The sequence below is a fragment of the Lucilia cuprina genome, chromosome 5, assembly GCF_022045245.1.
Source record: "Lucilia cuprina isolate Lc7/37 chromosome 5, ASM2204524v1, whole genome shotgun sequence".
NCBI lineage: Eukaryota > Metazoa > Arthropoda > Insecta > Diptera > Calliphoridae > Lucilia > Lucilia cuprina.
The window spans coordinates 63,921,942-63,939,879 of record NC_060953.1 but is presented as its reverse complement, the minus strand read 5'-3'; the positions used below and the strand labels follow the sequence as shown (position 1 = coordinate 63,939,879).

Genomic DNA, 17,938 nt, shown 5'->3' with positions numbered 1-17,938 from the left:
TTGCATGTTCGAATTTTTCGAACTTAAGTTCGAACTTTCGAAAATTGCTTAAAATCATAAAATTTAACAGTAAATTGTCATAAAAAGCTAAAATTTTAAGTTTCTATCAATAGTTTTTGAAATAAAGAAACATTTTTCTAGTTTTGCGATTAAAATTTCAAAAAGAAAAAAATAAATAAATAAAAAAAATAATTGAAATTTTTGGTCCCAAAATGTCTTAAATACGTTATAATCATTTAAATTTATTAATTTTATAAAAAAATATCAAAAATTGTCATGTTCGATTTTTTCGAACTTAAGTTCGAATTTTCAAAAATTGCTTAAAATCCAAAAATTTAACAGTAAATTGTCATAAAAAGCTTAAACTTTTCAGTTTCTATCAATAGTTTTTGAAAAAAGACAAATTTTTCTTATTTTTCAATAAAAATTTCACAAAATTTCTCTAAAAAGTTTAAAATTTTAAAAAATAATTTAAATTTTTGTCCAAAAATGTTTTTAAATATGTAAAAAATATTTAAATTTATTAATTTTGTATGAAAATATCAAAAATTTAAATGTTCGAATTTTTCGAACTTAATTTCGAATTTTCGAAAATTGTTTAAAATCCAAAAATTTACCAGTTAATTACCAGAAAAATGTTCAATTTGAAGATTTAATAAAAAATTTTGGAAAAAAAACGCTAAATTTTAATATTTTGGAGTTTGGAGGAAAATTGGAGTTTTTTCCTAAAAAATCTTAAAAATTTTACTAAAACAAGCAAAATTCTTCATTTTGTATAAAAATATGTTTGAATTTTTCGAATTTTAATGGAATTTTTGAAATTGGCTTAAAATCCCATTAAAATGTTATAAAAAATATTTCCGTTTTCTTTAGTTCTTAGAAAAGTAATTTTTTTTTTACTATTAACAAAATCCTATTGCAAACATTACTTTAAAACAACAATTGTTGTTTAATTATTTTTAGAAAAAAAGTTATTTTTAGTTTTTTTTTATTTTCTACCTTAAACAGCAACCTGTTTAATTGTCTTAAAAAAGAAAGAAATAATGTTAAACAAATACAAAATTTACAACAACAACAGAAGGTACAACAGAATAAAAATAATATTTCGAAAAAATTTTTTAGTTTATAGCGGAAAACAGTATATTGTAGCAAAAGTTGTAAACAACTTATTTGAAAAAAAAAACGCCAGCAATTGAATAAATTTTTTTTCTAAACAATTATTTTTTATTTTCTTCACATACATAAGTTGTTTTTATTTCGTGGCATTTAGAAAATAAATAAATTAAATAAGAAAAAAACAACAACAATCAACTACTTAATAAAAAAACAACAAAAATTTAACGACACGTGTAAGCGATAAACATTTTTTTTTATACATTTGTTGTTGTCAATGTATTATTTAAGTTCTTTAACACATAAAGGAAAAAAACATTATTTATTTTAACCCTGTAATGGGTCAAGTGAAGTTTTAAATAATAAAGTATTTTTATTTTAATTTGTAATTAACAACAAAAAAAATCAAGGTTTTTTCTTCAAGGAATCGTCTGTTTATATTTTAAAAGGAAAATAATTTATAAAATTTGAAAATTGTTTAATCTAAAGTGTAAACCAATTAAAAGTAACTTGTAAGTCCAGTGATTAAACTATTTTCATTTTTTAAATCCCACTTTAAATTTGTTTTTCTCTTTAAAGGGTTAATTAGAGTATTTATTAAGTGTTTTTGTTGTTGTTGTTTGTGTTTTTTTTAGTAAACGGTATATTACTCGTGTTTACACAATCTGCTTCAAATTTCGTGTGAAACTCTTTAGATTTCTTTCTACCATTTATACTGACAAAATCTTTTTGCATTTGTCTGGTCTGGTCTGGCGGCGGCTTCTTTTTCTTGGTATTGTATTTACCAAAAAAAAATATACCATTTTAAATTTATTAAAAATTTCTATGACGTCTGTCTATATTATTATGCTTTTTCCAAAGACTATTTTCTGAATTTAAATTGCTGTATTTAAAATAATTTATTTGTTAAATAGTCTTATATACGTCACAAAATACGCAATTTTTTTTGAACAGAAAGCCTCTTGGATTATCGTTTGACGTTAGCATATAACTATTTGCTAATGTAAATTTAGTTGAAGTTACTAAGTTGTAGGTTGTTAAATGATTTCTAAATTTACATATTAACCCCATTTTCAAAAAATCAACTAATTTTTTTATTTCACAGTATATTCACAGTTCTCAAACAAAAATTGTCGTAACTAGACTAATAACTACTGGTTTAACGTCAACTGGAGTTAATGAAAATGCACAAATCAGTGCAGAACAATCTGGCAACATTAGCAAATGAACAATGGCCCCTATGACCTGGTTCACACTAGGAAACTTTTTTGGGAAACTTTTGATTTTTGTGTGTGAGAGAAAGAGAAAGAAATATCAATCATCTCTTTCTCTCACACACAAAATCAAAAGTTTCTCAACAAAAGTTTCCTAGTGTGGACTAGGTCTATTCTGCATTTCAATTCGAATCGAAATTTTCTTCGTTTGGCAACTTTGGTATTCTGCATTTCGCTTCAACTCTCCGCCAACTTACAAAAACGTAGGTATGATCGTAACGTAGAATACACACGTTCGTAAAGCGTTGAAATGAAATGGAATTGCTTCTTCTTTTTCTTACGATTCAGTTTTTTGTTGGAATACCTTTTTTCGATCGTTGCGTAAACGTAATCGAAATGCAGAATAGGGGTCAATATTGCTTTATATGCAACCATTTGAAAGCTAAATTAATTTCCTTTTACATACAAATTTATAAAAACTTTTTACATTTTTAAAGAATTAACAAAATTTGCACTTTTGCAAAATGTTGCACTTTTTGTTAGTTTTTAAGGAAATACTTAAAAAAAATGTTAAAACTTACTTGCATATTCACGTTTTGTATTGATATCAACACCCAAATAGACATTACTAAAACTGCCCTCGCCTATAAATTTGCCAAATATAAAATCTTTGGGTGATTTCTTTGGTGGAGTAACGGCTATAGGTGTTGGTGGTGTTGAACTATTTGGATTTAAGGTATTTGCTGTGGATGTTGTTGTTGTTGTTGCTGAGGCGGAAGCGTTAGAGGATATTGAGGAAGTTGATGACAAGGTATACATTGGTAGAGATGATGATGATGGTGGTGGTGGTGGTGGTGGTGTTGTACCATAATCCATATTATTTGTTTCACCATTTAGTGTTGTTTGATTATAACGTATGCGACAGCAAGAAGTACTGCTATTACTACTAAAGCCACTGACTGTTGAGGCTGTGGATAAACGATGTGGTGAGGAGGAAGGTGAATTATTAGAGTTGTGACCACCACCAGCAATAGCTGCTGCTATAGGTGATGAGTGTCCTAAAAGAAGTGATTTAAAAAAAAAGAAAAACATTAAGTTTTTGTAAAGTTGTTTGTTTTATGATTTTGAAATCTTTACTTAAGTTGCAAATGTTAAACAACTACAACAATAAAATTAAATATCTAGTAGGCTTCTTTAATCCTTAACTTTCAACACTTACCATTAGTCATATATTTAGTTCTCATAGTAACTTCTGTTGCAGATGCATTACCACAACCGCATAAATTACGCTGCTGTTGATGTTGATGCTGATGTTGATGTTGCTGTTGATGTAAAGATGTTGAGGAATTTTGTTGACGTAATGTTGTTGTGGTATTACCACCACCAGTTGTTAAAGGTGAATTAGTGCTAACAACTGGTGAGGCAGCAGTGGCCGTTGAAGCCATAGCAGCCGCAGCGGCTGAGGCCGCGGTAGCAGCTACAACTGCAGCGGATGTTGCTAATTCTTTATATTTTAATTCACTAAAATTATTTTCGGTTAATGATACTGCTGTGGCTTTTTCTTTGGGCATTGCTGGCATTGTGCTGCTGCAGCAATTTGTTAAATATTGTTGCTGTTGCTGCTGCTGCTGCTGCGATTGCTGATGAGCGTTGTTGGTGGTGTTACAATTTGAACTAGAGGACTGTTGTTGTGGACCGTTACTCTAAAAAGGGGACAAAAGAAAATTATTATTTAGAGTTTTTTTTTTAATATTTTTTGTTTTATTTTAATCTTAACTGATAATAATCTTAAATAAAAACAAGTGTTTTTTATAATTTATAATAAACTAAAGCACTTAATAAACAAACTAGGGGGTAAAATAATAAAATTAAAAAAAACAATGAAATAATATTTAAATTTTATTTAAAAATTTTAAAACAATTTTGTTTAGAAATTAATTTTATTCAAAATTTTAGATTTTACTTAGCCAAAGAGTCTGTTTTATACTTTTGTTTAAAAGCAAGATCGAAAGTTTTTTTGTTTTCTTTGTAAAACAATATTGACCTTAAATCAGCGGCATTTTGTATGTTTTGTTAATTTTACTATGATTTTTTTTTAACTAGTTAATGTTAGTTGGAGGTCATTAATGACGTAGATCTATAAACTTTTGTATTATTATCATTAAGTTAGTAAGAGTTTTAACAAATGGCGAATGGAATGGAATGCGAGTTTGTTGCAAAGAAAGAAAAAAACAATCAAAGACAAAGACTTGAGTAAACCAGTAAGTTTAAAGTAATAGCACAAAGAAACTGGCAAAAAGTTAATAAACCTAAATAAACTAGTAAAAGAATTTGAAATATTTGTTAGATAGAAATATAAAAATGAACATTTTCTATTGATTTACAGGAAATTTAAAGTCTAACTCAGAAAACAAAATATGTTTTAATATTGAAAAACTAACAAAATCAAAGTGTTGCTATTAAAAATCAACTAAAGATATTGCTAAATTATATATGCATTTAGAAAGGTCTTGAGATTTACTTTCAATTGATATATAATAAAGTCAAAAATGTTTTTTATAACTAAAGTTATTGGCCTCTATTCTGCATTTCAATTTGAATCGAAATTTTCTCCGTTTGGCATCTTTGGTATTCTGCATTTCGATTCGACTCTCTGTCACATAAACAACAACATACAAAAGCCTTATTAATAAACATTTATTAAAGTTTTATAAAAGAAATTTTATATGAAAATTTGTTTTACAAATCTTTAATAAAAGTTTATGAATAACATCCTAAATAAATAAATTTAAATTGAATTTTTTTTTTTTTGATATTTTCTTTTAAAATAACTATGTCATAGTTTGAAAATAAATAAATTATGATCTCATGCTGCTACTGAAGCAAAAGATTTTTATTTGATTTTAACACTTTTAACTGCTGAGAAATCTTTAATAACTTTTTATGAGTAACACACACACACACAAAATTTCTTTAAATTTTCAAAAACAAAAATCTCAAAAATCAATTTAATTGTTTGGAAGAAAAAAAAAAACAACTCCCCCATAAATCTAAAGCCATAAATTTTATTTATAAATTTTTTAAAACTATTTTTAAACATTTAATTTTTTTTCGTTAGTGTGTGTGTATGTGCAAATTTTTTTCTTTGTTTACAGTTAGCAAATAAACAAATAAAACTTTAAATTGTTTAATATAAACAGCAATTAAAAAAAATGTTTATACAAAAAGAGAACAAGCAAAAAGTTTAGCAAAAAAATGTGTATACAAAAATGAAATTGTATATTTGTTATACCAACTAACAAGTCCTTGAAATAAATTAAATTTTACGCAAAAGTTTAAAAAAATATATATAATAAAACAAAAAGCTGACATATTCAAATTAATGCCAAAACGTGTGATCTATACAAAACTTTAAGAACTTTAGCGGCTCATTTAATAATCAATCAAATTTGTTTGTTAACATGTTTTTATATTAAATAATTGGGAATTTAGATAAATACATTAAAATTTTAAAAGAATTTTCTTATTTAAATATAAAAATAAAGTATTTTTCAAAATTTTTTTTAGTTCAAACTAAAAGTTTTTAATTTTTCTTTAAAGTTTTAATAATTACTTTTCTAAACTAACTGATTAGTAACGTTTCAACGACAATTATGCTATATATACACTGTTGTTAGATCTTACAACGTTGACAGTAAAATGTGCATAAAATTTCTAATAACACTGACAACTTACAAATTTTTGTTTTGTAATATTGTCATGTAATGCTTTTTCTGACAATGTTGCAAAAGCAAATTGTTAGTTCAGACGATTGTTATTGATATTTTCTAAATATTTTACTGACAACGTTGTAAGATCTGACAATTGTGTATCACTGCTTTTAGATCTTTGCTCCGTCATGAGTTATACTCGACTAAATGTTGTCAAACTTAGCCACAATCGTAAGAGTATTAAAATAAGTTAACTTTTAGAACTTTAATTTATTATAATTAAGTAAAAATACTTAAAAAATTTAAAATTTTGATAACGATAAAGAGTTTTGATAAAAACTCTGCTTTCTGACAAAAGAATGAAGTGTGTGGGAAGTGTGGAAATGGAAATTTTGCTAAAACTCGGAATTTTCTTAAAATTATGCAAAAATTAATTAAAAATTCATTATTTGCAAAGTTAAATATATAAACAAATACAATATTATATAAGAAATATTGTAATTTTTAAGTAAACTTAAAATTTTTAAATCATTTTAATAAATTGAATATATTTAACGTTTTTTTTTAAACTTTAAAGTTTTTTTTAACTAAATTTTCAAAATTTTTTCAATATTTTTTACTCTAACCTAATTTTTTTTTGAAATTTTACTTTAAATTTAATTTTATAACATATTTAGCTAAAAAAACTTTTATAATAAACAAATAAATTTTTCTTTTTTTACCAAAAAAAAAAAAAACAAGATTTTAAACAAAATTTAAATAATTTTTGTGTAAATTAAAAATTGCATGCAAGAAAAATATTGTGTTGCATGTTGCCAGTAAACAATAATTTCCTTAAAACACACACATACACCAACATCTACAAACAAGTAAACATGTTTTTCCAAAATAATAAACTTCTTGTGGCCAAAAACATTTCCTGGCCATACATTTTCTTCTACTGTTTCTTTCAATTTAATGGATTTTAGGTGGGTGTTTTTAAAAGTTTATTTTAAGCTAATTTCGTGTAGAAGAAAAAAAAAGAAACAATTGCCTGCAATTGCATAAATATAAAATAGATATATAACTATAAAAAGGTCTGTGGTATAATCAGCTATAATAACAAAAAAAAAAAAGTTAGTTGTTAGAATCAATGTTTGCATTAGCAGCAGAATAGGTAGACAAGAGTAGAGTCAGTCAGGCTGACGGCAAACAGTTGTTGTTTGCTTGACTGGTTAGAGATGGCTGACTGGGTTGTAAAAATTGTTGTAAAAAAAACAAATAACAACAAATCTGGCACAGAGGCTCTTCGTCGCCACTTGCACCTTTAGATTTTGGCTGCTAATGTTGCATTTATTTAGTATTTTTTTGCATTTTTTATTTATATTACACTAATAAAAAGTGTTTTTTTTTTTCATTCTATCAACATCATCACATCAGCCTGATTATTAGCTAAAATTGAACGAATAAAACTGACGCCATGTTGAAGACATAGAGTGTTGGCAGCTTAGTCAAAACATTAGTTCATTATTATTAAGTTTTAAGTAAAGTTTATTTAATAATTTCAAAAAAATCCGTTAATTTTTGTTAAAAAAAACCTTGAAAATGCTTTTTTAATTACTTTTTTATATCTATTAAATTGCCACAATTTAGCAAATATTTTATTGAAACAATTTCTTTTAAATAAACAAAATAAACAACTATATAATAAAAAAAAAATTAAATAAAAAATTTAGCATCCCATTTGAAACCAACCACCTTGCTGTTAAAATAAAATTAAAAAAAAACACACACACACTTGGCATCAATTTAAACATTTTTTCTTTATACATATATAAAACAATAACAACAATTTAAATTGTTTTTATTTAATATATTAGATAAATTAAAGACTAGCAAAAGAAAAAAACAAAAAAATTAAATAAAAATTTTTCAAATGTTTAAAGAAATTTAGCAAACATTTAAAAAAAAATCAAACAACAATAACAATGACAAAAAGTGTATGTTTGTTTGTTTATTTGCATTTTATAAACATTTCAAACATGACAGTTTCAATTTTAAATTATATTTATTTAAAATAAAATGTATAGAAAAAAAATTATGTGTCTAGACAGTTATAGACGTCAGTCAGTCAGTAAATAAATAAATAAAAATATTATATATACATATATGTAGATATTTTCCAACGTTTATAAAGGCTGACAAAGTGTTGTTGCTATTTTTTATATTAATTTACAAAATATTTTTAAGGAAAATTTTTTAAAATTTTTTTGGCAAAAATTTTATAAAAAATTTGTTTATGAATATGAATAATTGATTTATTTCAATGAACGATGTAAGTAGAATCGAAGTAAACCTCGATTTGAATGATCAAATATAAAAAACATGTTTAATTTCTTTAAAAAAGTTCTTGCAAAGTAGCTTTTCTAAACTTACTGATTTGGAAATACCATTATCATACTCTCTCGACTTATAAAGTATAGGTGATCAAGGATTATCTACTAATCTATGATATGATTCACGACATCTTACTGAAAACTAGAAATGATTAAGATTTATTAGATTGTAATAGGTCTCTAGTTGAACTTTGACAGTAAAATGTGCAGAAAATGACTAATAACACTGACAACTTACAAATTTTGTTTTGTAATATTGTCATGTAATGCTTTTTCTGACAATCTTGCAAAAGAAAATTGTTAGTTCAGATGATTTTTATTGATATTTTTTAAATATTTTACTGACAACGTTGTAAGATCTGACAACTGTGTATCACGGCTTTTAGATCTTTGCTCCTTTACGAACCGAGTTATACTAGACTAAAGTTTGTCAACTTAGCGACACCTGTATCTAACGAAACTATCGGCCACAATCGTAAGAGTACTAAAAAAGTTTACTTTTTGAACTAAAATTTATTATAATTAAGCAAAAATACTTGAAAAATATAAATATTTGATTACGATGAAGAGTTTTGATAAAAACTCTGCTTCCTGACAAAAGAATGAAGTGTGTGGGAAGTGTGTCATGGAAATTTTGCTAAAACTCGGAATTTTTTTTAGAATTAAGCAAAAATTAACTAAAAATTCATTATTGCAAAGATAAATATATAAACAAATACAAAATTATATAAGAAATATTGTAATTTGAAACATTAAACACAATTTTTTTTGTTCACAAAATCTAACTCTACTCTGAAGGCATATTTCTTTATATTATTAAAAAACTCTCTCGAAAAAACCAACAATTTTACTAAAATTTAAAACTATCTTACTAAAAAAATTATGAAAATTTATTAATTATTAAAAAAATTAATGATTTTTGCTTTTTAATATTTAAAAAATTGAAATTTTCTTGAAACAAATTAAGGACAAATAGTTTTTCTTTTAGGTTTTAGTTTGTTTATGTTTTGCTTTGTTATTGTTTTGTAAGTAGAGGGAAAGAGAGCAATATAGTGCAATGAACAAAATTTCTTCTTCTTCTTGCTAAAAAAAAAAAAAGTAAATGGCAAATTGTATTGAAAATTTTATTAAATTAAGAATTTCTTTTAAACAATAAATATAATAATTTCTAGTTTAATTTTGTAAATAATTTTACTTTCTCTAAATGTTGTGTTTATTTTGAAGGTTTGTTATTGTTTTGTTAAAGGTTAGAATTTTTGTTTTTTTTTCTTTTCGTTTTGTGTAAATAAGTGAATATGTTAGTATGTATGTATGTAGGTTGGTGTGTTTACTTTTTATAAATCTTAAAATTTTATTAACATTACTATTATTAATATTTTGCTTAAAAACGTATAATATAAGTTAAAAACTGCATTTTAATACCTCTAATAGTTGTAATTTTCCCATTAAATTGTTTCTAAAATGAGTTTTTTGTAAATTTTTCTAAATTTATTTTTTGATTAGTTTATGATGTTTTAATTAAAGCACAGAGCGAGAGAGTAGTATATTTATTTATATATTTTTATTTTTTGTTTATTATTTAGTTTTTTAATTAAATTTATGTTGTTTTGGTTTAAATTTTTTTAACAAAAAACAACTATATGGCTAACACTAGGCTAACAAGTTTAGCTAGAATTTGCTGTAGGTTGTTGTTGTTGTTGCTGTTTTTTTTTTTTTTCTTTATTTTATGAACACAAAATGACAATATACACACAAACACACTTTAACACCACAAATAAATAAATAAATTTTAACAGTGCAAATATATTTGTTGTTGTTATTGTTTTATTTTTTATGGTTAACACGCGTATACTTTTTTTTGCTTGTTTTTGTTATTGTGGTTATTATATTTTGATCTCTTTTTTCTTTTTGGTGTTTTAATTTGTTTTTGCTCTAGCTGTTTATTAAACAATAAATTGCATATTTGTTATTATTATAATTGATAATAGGAAATTTTCTTTATTTTGTTGCTGTTATTGTTATATTTTTCGAGATGTAAACAAAGAGATTATAACGTTTTTTTTTTCGTTTTTTTAGGGTACTGTTATACATAAACACAATTTAATAGAGAGCGGAAAAAAGCGAAAACAAAAAAATGTTAACGGTTGTTTATTTTTAGCTTAAAAAAACAAGTAAAACAACAATTTGGTTTGTGTATTTTATTTTTTTCAAATTTAAACAAATTTTTTCTAGGTTTCTTTAATTATTTTTATTAGATATAAGTTGTTGTAGTAGTTTCAAGTATTTTTATTTTACAATTTTTTTTATGAATGAAATTTTACTAGTTGTTGTAGTTTTTACTCTCTGTTGTTGTTATTGTAGTATAGTTTAGTTGCTGTTTGCTCAAGGTTATAAAAAAACACACACACTCACAAATATTTTATATTAGGAGAGTAGACGACGAGTTTGTTTGCTGAGCATAGAAAAACAAAACAAGAATTTTGTTTGTCTAATATTTATTACAAAAATATTATTATTATTGTTGTTGTTTTTATTATATATATTTTTTATTAAATTTCAAACTGCAATGCGTCAAAATAATAGTAAAAACGTCCCCTAGTATAGAGTACATAGTAATTGGAGCCTATTATTTTATGGCTTTCGCTTATTTGCTTCTTCAACATTTTATGCTCTGCGCTTCCACCATATTATCTATTTTGCTCTCTCTTTTTCTATATTGTAGGCAAAAAAATGAGGAGCTTTTTGTTTATGCTTAATGTACTCTCGCTCTCTTTTCTCTATTTCTGGTTAAATAACACTTTAATAATCGGTTTTTGGTGTTCGGCATTCGTTTAATTTTCTAGTTATTATTGTTGTTGTTGTTTTTTTTAGTATTTGAAGGAATTTTCCTTTATTATCAAAATATTTAGATTTTTTTGCTACTTCTCCACTTATTGTAATATTATATATAACAAAAAATTTTTTCTTAAGTTATTAATTTAAAGAAAATTTTCACTTAATTATTTTAAATTATAATTTAACAAACACAAACGGTGATTCTTTTTTTTCCATTAGACATGAATTTTTTTACTATTTTTTTTCTTAAAATATCACATAAGATTTTTTTTTGCAATAACTTTTTTAAAACATAAAAAACACAAAATTTTCTGCTATTTTTATAAAATTTACTACAATGAACACCATAATTTCTTTAAAAATTTCGAAATTATTTATTTTATTAATATAGGATTTGCATTATTTTGTAATTTTTCTATTATTCTAAATTTTTTTCTATTAATTTAGTTTTGAATTCTTTTTATTGAGTAAATATTCCGTTTTTTAATGTAAGCGCCACAAAAAACTAATCAAGAATGAATGTATATAACGACATCGTCTCTGACGATGTTGACGACCAACCAACCGACCTGTGTGTATAATATACATACTACAATAACAACAGCTATAATATACACCGTTTTTTATTTTACTCACAAATACTTATTTGCAGACACACTCAAACACTGATAACAAACATTTAATATTATGAGAAAAATATGTTTTGCTCCCTGCCCCGGCTCGGTAAGACAATCGAAAAAAAAAATACCATAAAAATAAGCTCCCCATTGTATAATACATAAACAAAAACAAATTTAGAAATAACAGTTTCTTTTTGCTCTCATAAACTCTCGTGCTTTCTAGAACAATGTTAACAATACATTACATTAAAATCTACTTTATATACTGTAAAAAGTTCATGATTCTAGGTTCTAGGATAGTCTATAGTCGAGTCTATAGTCTAGTATAGTCTAGTCTATAGTCTTATCTACAGTCTATAGTCTAGTCTATAGTCTAGTTTACAGTCTAGTCTATAGTCTATTCTATAGTCTAGTCTATAGTCTAGTATAGTCTAGTCTATAGTCTTATCTACAGTCTATAGTCTATTCTATAGTCTAGTCTATAGTCTAGTTTACAGTCTAGTCTATAGTCTATTCTATAGTCTAGTCTATAGTCTAGTTTATAGTCTAGTCTATAGTCTAGTCTATAGTCTAGTTTATAGTCTAGTCTATAGTCTAGTCTATAGTCTAGTTTATAGTCTAGTCTATAGTCTAGTCTATAGTCTAGTCTATAGTCCAGTCTATAGTCTAGTCTATAGTATAGTCTATAATCTAGTCTATAATCTAGTCTATAATCTAGTCTATAATCTATTCTATAGTCTAGTATATATTCTAGTCTATAGTCTTGTTTATAGTCTAGTCTATAGTCTAGTCTATAATCTACTTAGTCTATAGTCTAGTCTATAGTCTAGGCTATAGTCTAGTCTATAGTCTAGTTTATAGCCAAGTCTATAGTCTAGTCTATAGTCTAATCTATAGTCTAGTCTTTAGTCTAGTCTATAGTCTAATCTATAGTCTAGTCTATAGTCTAGTCTATAGTCTAATCTATAGTCTAGTCTATAGTCTAGTCTATAGTCTAGTCTATAGTCTAGTCTATAGTCTAGTCTATAGTCTAGTCTATAGTCTAGTCTATAGTCTAGTCTATAGTCTAGTCTATAGTCTAGTCTATAGTCTAGTCTATAGTCTAGTCTATAGTCTAGTCTATAGTCTAGTCTATAGTCTAGTCTATAGTCTAGTCTATAGTCTAGTCTATAGTCTAGTCTATAGTCTAGTCTATAGTCTAGTCTATAGTCTAGTCTATAGTCTAGTCTATAGTCTAGTCTATAGTCTAGTCTATAGTCTAGTCTATAGTCTAGTCTATAGTCTAGTCTATAGTCTAGTCTATAGTCTAGTCTATAGTCTAGTCTATAGTCTAGTCTATAGTCTAGTCTATAGTCTAGTCTATAGTCTAGTCTATAGTCTAGTCTATAGTCTAGTCTATAGTCTAGTCTATAGTCTAGTCTATAGTCTAGTCTATAGTCTAGTCTATAGTCTAGTCTATAGTCTAGTCTATAGTCTAGTCTATAGTCTAGTCTATAGTCTAGTCTATAGTCTAGTCTATAGTCTAGTCTATAGTCTAGGCTATAGTCTAGTCTATAGTTTAGTGTATAGTCTAGACTATAGTCTAGTCTATAGTCTAATATGTAGTCTAGTCTATAGTCTAGTCTATAGTCTAGTCTATAGTCTAGTCTATAGTCTAGTCTATAGTCTAGTCTATAGTCTAGTCTATAGTCTAGTCTATATTCTAGTCTATAGTCTAGTCTATAGTCTAGTCTATAGTCTAGTATATAGTCTAGTCTATAGTCTAGTCTATAGTCTAGTCTATTAACTAGTATATGGACTAATCTAATCACTAATCTATTTATATTTTATAAATTTTAAACAAAACTAAAAATTTTTCATTCATACGAAAAACTTAACAAAAAAAAACGCTAAATTATCATTACCATAATGGTGGAGTAAGTAAACGAAAAGAGCTTACAAGTTTTGAGAGCATGGAGCATAACATTAAAACAGTGAGAAATACACTGTGAAAATTGTATAAAAAATATTCATAATAGTTGTTGTTGTTTCAGAAATAACTGTGTGTGGCGCTTTAATAGTTATGTGTGTTTTTATTGTTTTCATTCTTTCTACAATGTTTAAATAATGTGTGGAGAAAAATGAAGGGAAGGAAGTTTGGGGCGAGTACACAGCATATAAAAAGAAAACAATAACAAACCTTAAAAAAGCATCTTACGTTTCGGTATCATTAAACACCAACAACAACAGCAAAAAAAATCATAAAAATAAACACACAAAGCTAAAGACAAGAGAAACAACAACAACATTGGTAATGAAGGAAAAAAAAAAATATAACAGAGAGCGCCTTAACTACTAAAGAGAACATAAGAAATACTATTATATTGTGAAAAAAAGCGGGGAAAAGAGGGAGTTAGTAAAACATAACAAAAATAAGAGGTGGGAATTTCAAACACAATTATTATCTTTAACAAACATTAAACCATAATCAATCCATTTTTATTAAAGGTACATATTTTTTCTGTTAATTTTCATAATAAATGAATGAATTTGAACAAAAGATATTTTTCAAAAATAAAAAAAAAAGAAGAAAGATATTTGATTCAAAACTTTAACGGGGGTAATAAAAGTAAATAAACAATAATTAATTTAATTTTGTTTTATAAAAAAAATAAAATTTTTATTTTAAATAAATTATATATAATTTTCTGTGGTTATTTTTGTTGTTGTATTTAAACAACGTAAACAATGTTTTTGTTTTATTGAGGTCATTGTCATTCTACTTTGAAAATCAATATAAAATTTGAAAAATAAAACACACAAAATACAAAAACACTTAATTGTGTGTGTGTTTTTTTTGTGGTGTTTTAAAATTAAAATATTGTTAATTTATTTTGTTTTTTTTATTTAAAATTTGTAATTTTTTTCAAAAAGTAATTTATATTATTTTCATATAAAATTAAGGAAAATTTTTTACAAAATTTTAAAGAAAATCTTTGTTGTTTATTAAAAAATTTTCAATTTTTATTAAAAACATCAAAAAACTTTGCAAGATTTTGACATTTAAAAACAAACAAAAAAAAAATGAAATGAAAATTGCTTAGAGAAACTTTTTTATTGCAGAATTTAATTTAATTTAAATATTTTTGTTTAATAGTGTTTTTATAGAAAAAATTTGTAGTGTTCTTTAGCTGTCTAAAGAGCTCTGATAATTGTTACTAATTAAATTTCTCTCAGTGTATATTTTATTTTTGTTTACGTTTTAAAGGAAAAACAATAACAAAAACCAATAGAAAGATAAGTATCTTTTACGCTATTTGTAAACAAACCAAAGAAAAATAGTTAACTAGGTATATTTTTTTAATAATAGGTATAAACCAACAAAAACAACAAATTTAACAAAATCAAGCAAAAAACAAACAACAACAAATAAAAACACCTTTCACTTTGGCTTTGTGTTGCCACACAAAAAAAAATAACAAAGAAATTAAAAAAGAAAACATATTTTTGTATAAAAACACATAAATACACACAATAAATAAACAATATAATAAACAAATTATTTTAATTAACTTATTAATCAAATCAAATTGAAAATATTATTATTTACGCATTTTTTTTCCTTCAAAAAAGTTCTTGTGTATGTATTTTGTTTTGTTGTTATATTTTCTTTTATTAAATTAAACTGTTTGTTTATCACCCCTAAAACAAGAAAACCAAAACAAAACAAAAAATACTAACACCCCCCTTTTTGTTTTTTTAAGTTTGCCCTCTCTCTCTCTCTCTCTCTCCTCTTGCTCCAAAAACTCTTCAAGTTTTCTTTCTTGCTGTCTTTCTCTGTTTATTTTGGTTTTTCACATAACATTTGTTTTGGTTGTCTTCTTCTTCTACATTTAACATTTTTAGTGCTTTATTTTGTTTTTGTTTTTTTCTGTTTTTCTGTTTTTTTTGCACATCCAGTGTTATTTAATACTACTGTTAGTATATGGCGTGTGTTTGTTTGTGTTGTCTGTGTTTTTGTTTTCAGTTGTAGACGTTTCGTTTGGTGTACTCGTTTCCATACAATTTAACTGTCTGTATGTCTGGCAGTATTGTTTTTTTTTTGTTGAGGTTTGTTTTTTTTTCTTTCTTGCCTTTCTTGTGTCTATTTTTTTATTGTCTTGTTGTTGTTTTTTTTTTATTTTACTTTAAATTGGCCTCTATATTTATTATGTTGTTGTTTTTGTAATAAAGTGTCATTATTTTTCTATAAAAAAATGAAAACAAAACAAGGGGTTTAATATTACGCTTCCTTGTTGCTTAAGTCAGCAGAAAATATTTATGTATGTTTTTTTGTTGTTGTTGTTATTATTAATTTTTAATAATTTTCTTATGTTTATTTAGTTTGTTTACAAAACATTATATTGTTGTAGGGGGGGGGGAAAATCAATATTATTGTTGTTGTTAAATTTTCTCTTAAGTTATTGTGTATTATTTGGTTTTTTATGTTAATGTTTTCTCTTATGTTCCACTTGTTTGGCTTTTCTCTTTTAATTTATTTTGTTTTTGTCTAAAGGTCATTTCAAATTACAGAGTACTTAACATTTTTGGAAGTATTTTAATGGCAATTCTTTGGAATTTTTTTAAGTTTTTCAAAATTAACGTAAAATTTGAAAATAATAGGAATTTTTTGTGTTTTTTTTTTTACAGAAATCTATGAAATAATTTTCCGTAGATAATTCTTTTAAAACAAATATTTAACTATAATAATATTTCTACATTGTTTTTCTTTAGGGAATAGCTATGTTTGGGTTTATAATTTTCTTTAGTAAAAACTGTTATACACAAAAAATTTGTTGCAAATGAATTTTCTATAATGGTACCAAAGTTGTCTGTAAAAAATAGAGTTACAAACTCCTTTTTGTACAAATTAGAGAAAACTGTTTAAACACCAATTTTTATATAAAAAAACTGTTATAAACAAATTTTCTATAGAGAAAAATGTTAAGGAAACAATTTCTATTTAAAAAATATTATACAAACAATTTTTGTATATAGAAAACTTTATAAAAAATATTTCCTACGAAGAAAATTTTTATAAACACTTTTTTAGAGAAAACTGTAATACTTACACACAATCTCCCATAGAGAGGACACGGTTAAACATACATTTTTCTAAAGAATACAGACAATTTTCTATAGAGAAAAGTGTTATACATTCAATATTCTTTGAAATGTTTTTATAAAGAATTCTATTTTTCATACAATATGCTTTAGAGAAAACTGTTATACAAAAAATTCTGTAAAAAATTACGGTAAAATAGAACAGTTTCTTTGAGGAAAACTGTTATAAACAATTTTTTCTATTAGAGAAAACTATTAAACAGACAAATTTGTATGGGGAAAACTGTTATACATATAATTTTCTTCAAAGAAAACTTTATACGCCATTTTCTATAAAGAAAACTGTACACACACTATTTATTTATGAAAAAACTGTTATACAGCAATTTTTAATAGCGAAAATTGTTATACAAACAATTTTCTTTTGAAAATACTGTTAAAAAATTTTTTTATGGCAACTGTTATACACTGTTATAAAAAATTATTTGTTATAAAAAATAATTGTATTATTAACAAAAATTTAGTTTTTAAATCTTTAACACCAAATTTTATAAAGAAACTGTGAAAAAATGTTATTTCGAAAAAAAAAATTTCAGAAAAAAATTTAATCAAAACTTTGAAAATTTATATAAAAATGAAAAAATTTCTAAATAAAAGTCTAAAAGATTTCAAAAAAATAATCATATTTTGACACTTTGAGGAAAATTTTGAAAAATTTTCAAATTCTAGCAGACATTATTTTGAAGAAATTTTATGAAATTTATTTTTAAATACTTTTTTTTAATTTCATGAAATTAAAAAAAAAAAAATAATTTTGAAATTTTGAACAATTTTTTCAAAACTGAAGAAATTTCTGAAAAAGTCTAAAAGATTTGCAAAAATTTGAGGAAGTTTCAAATTTAAAAAAAAAAATATCAAATTCTGAAAGACAAAATTTTTTAATTTTGAAAAAATTTTCTTATTTTAAAGAAATTTTTTTAAATTAAATT

At 24.4% G+C, this 17,938-nt stretch overlaps 1 protein-coding gene across 2 annotated transcripts in view; it reads right to left on the bottom strand.

The window, feature by feature from the left end:
* LOC111687838 (3-phosphoinositide-dependent protein kinase 1) overlaps positions 1 to 17,938 on the bottom strand; it is a 37,689-nt gene that overhangs the window by 18,698 nt on the left and 1,053 nt on the right. The window contains exons 1-3 of one of the 2 annotated variants that reach the window (XM_046953306.1): positions 9,835 to 10,206; positions 3,547 to 4,030; positions 2,909 to 3,385 (exon numbers count right to left, since the gene is read on the bottom strand). In XM_046953306.1, the coding sequence (XP_046809262.1) occupies positions 2,909 to 3,385; positions 3,547 to 4,030; positions 9,835 to 9,858 (985 nt within the window). In that variant the 5' untranslated portion in view covers positions 9,859 to 10,206. Of the gene's footprint in view, positions 1 to 2,908; positions 3,386 to 3,546; positions 4,031 to 9,834; positions 10,207 to 17,938 lie in introns of those variants that run through there. The other variant, XM_046953305.1, reaches the window with a different exon arrangement.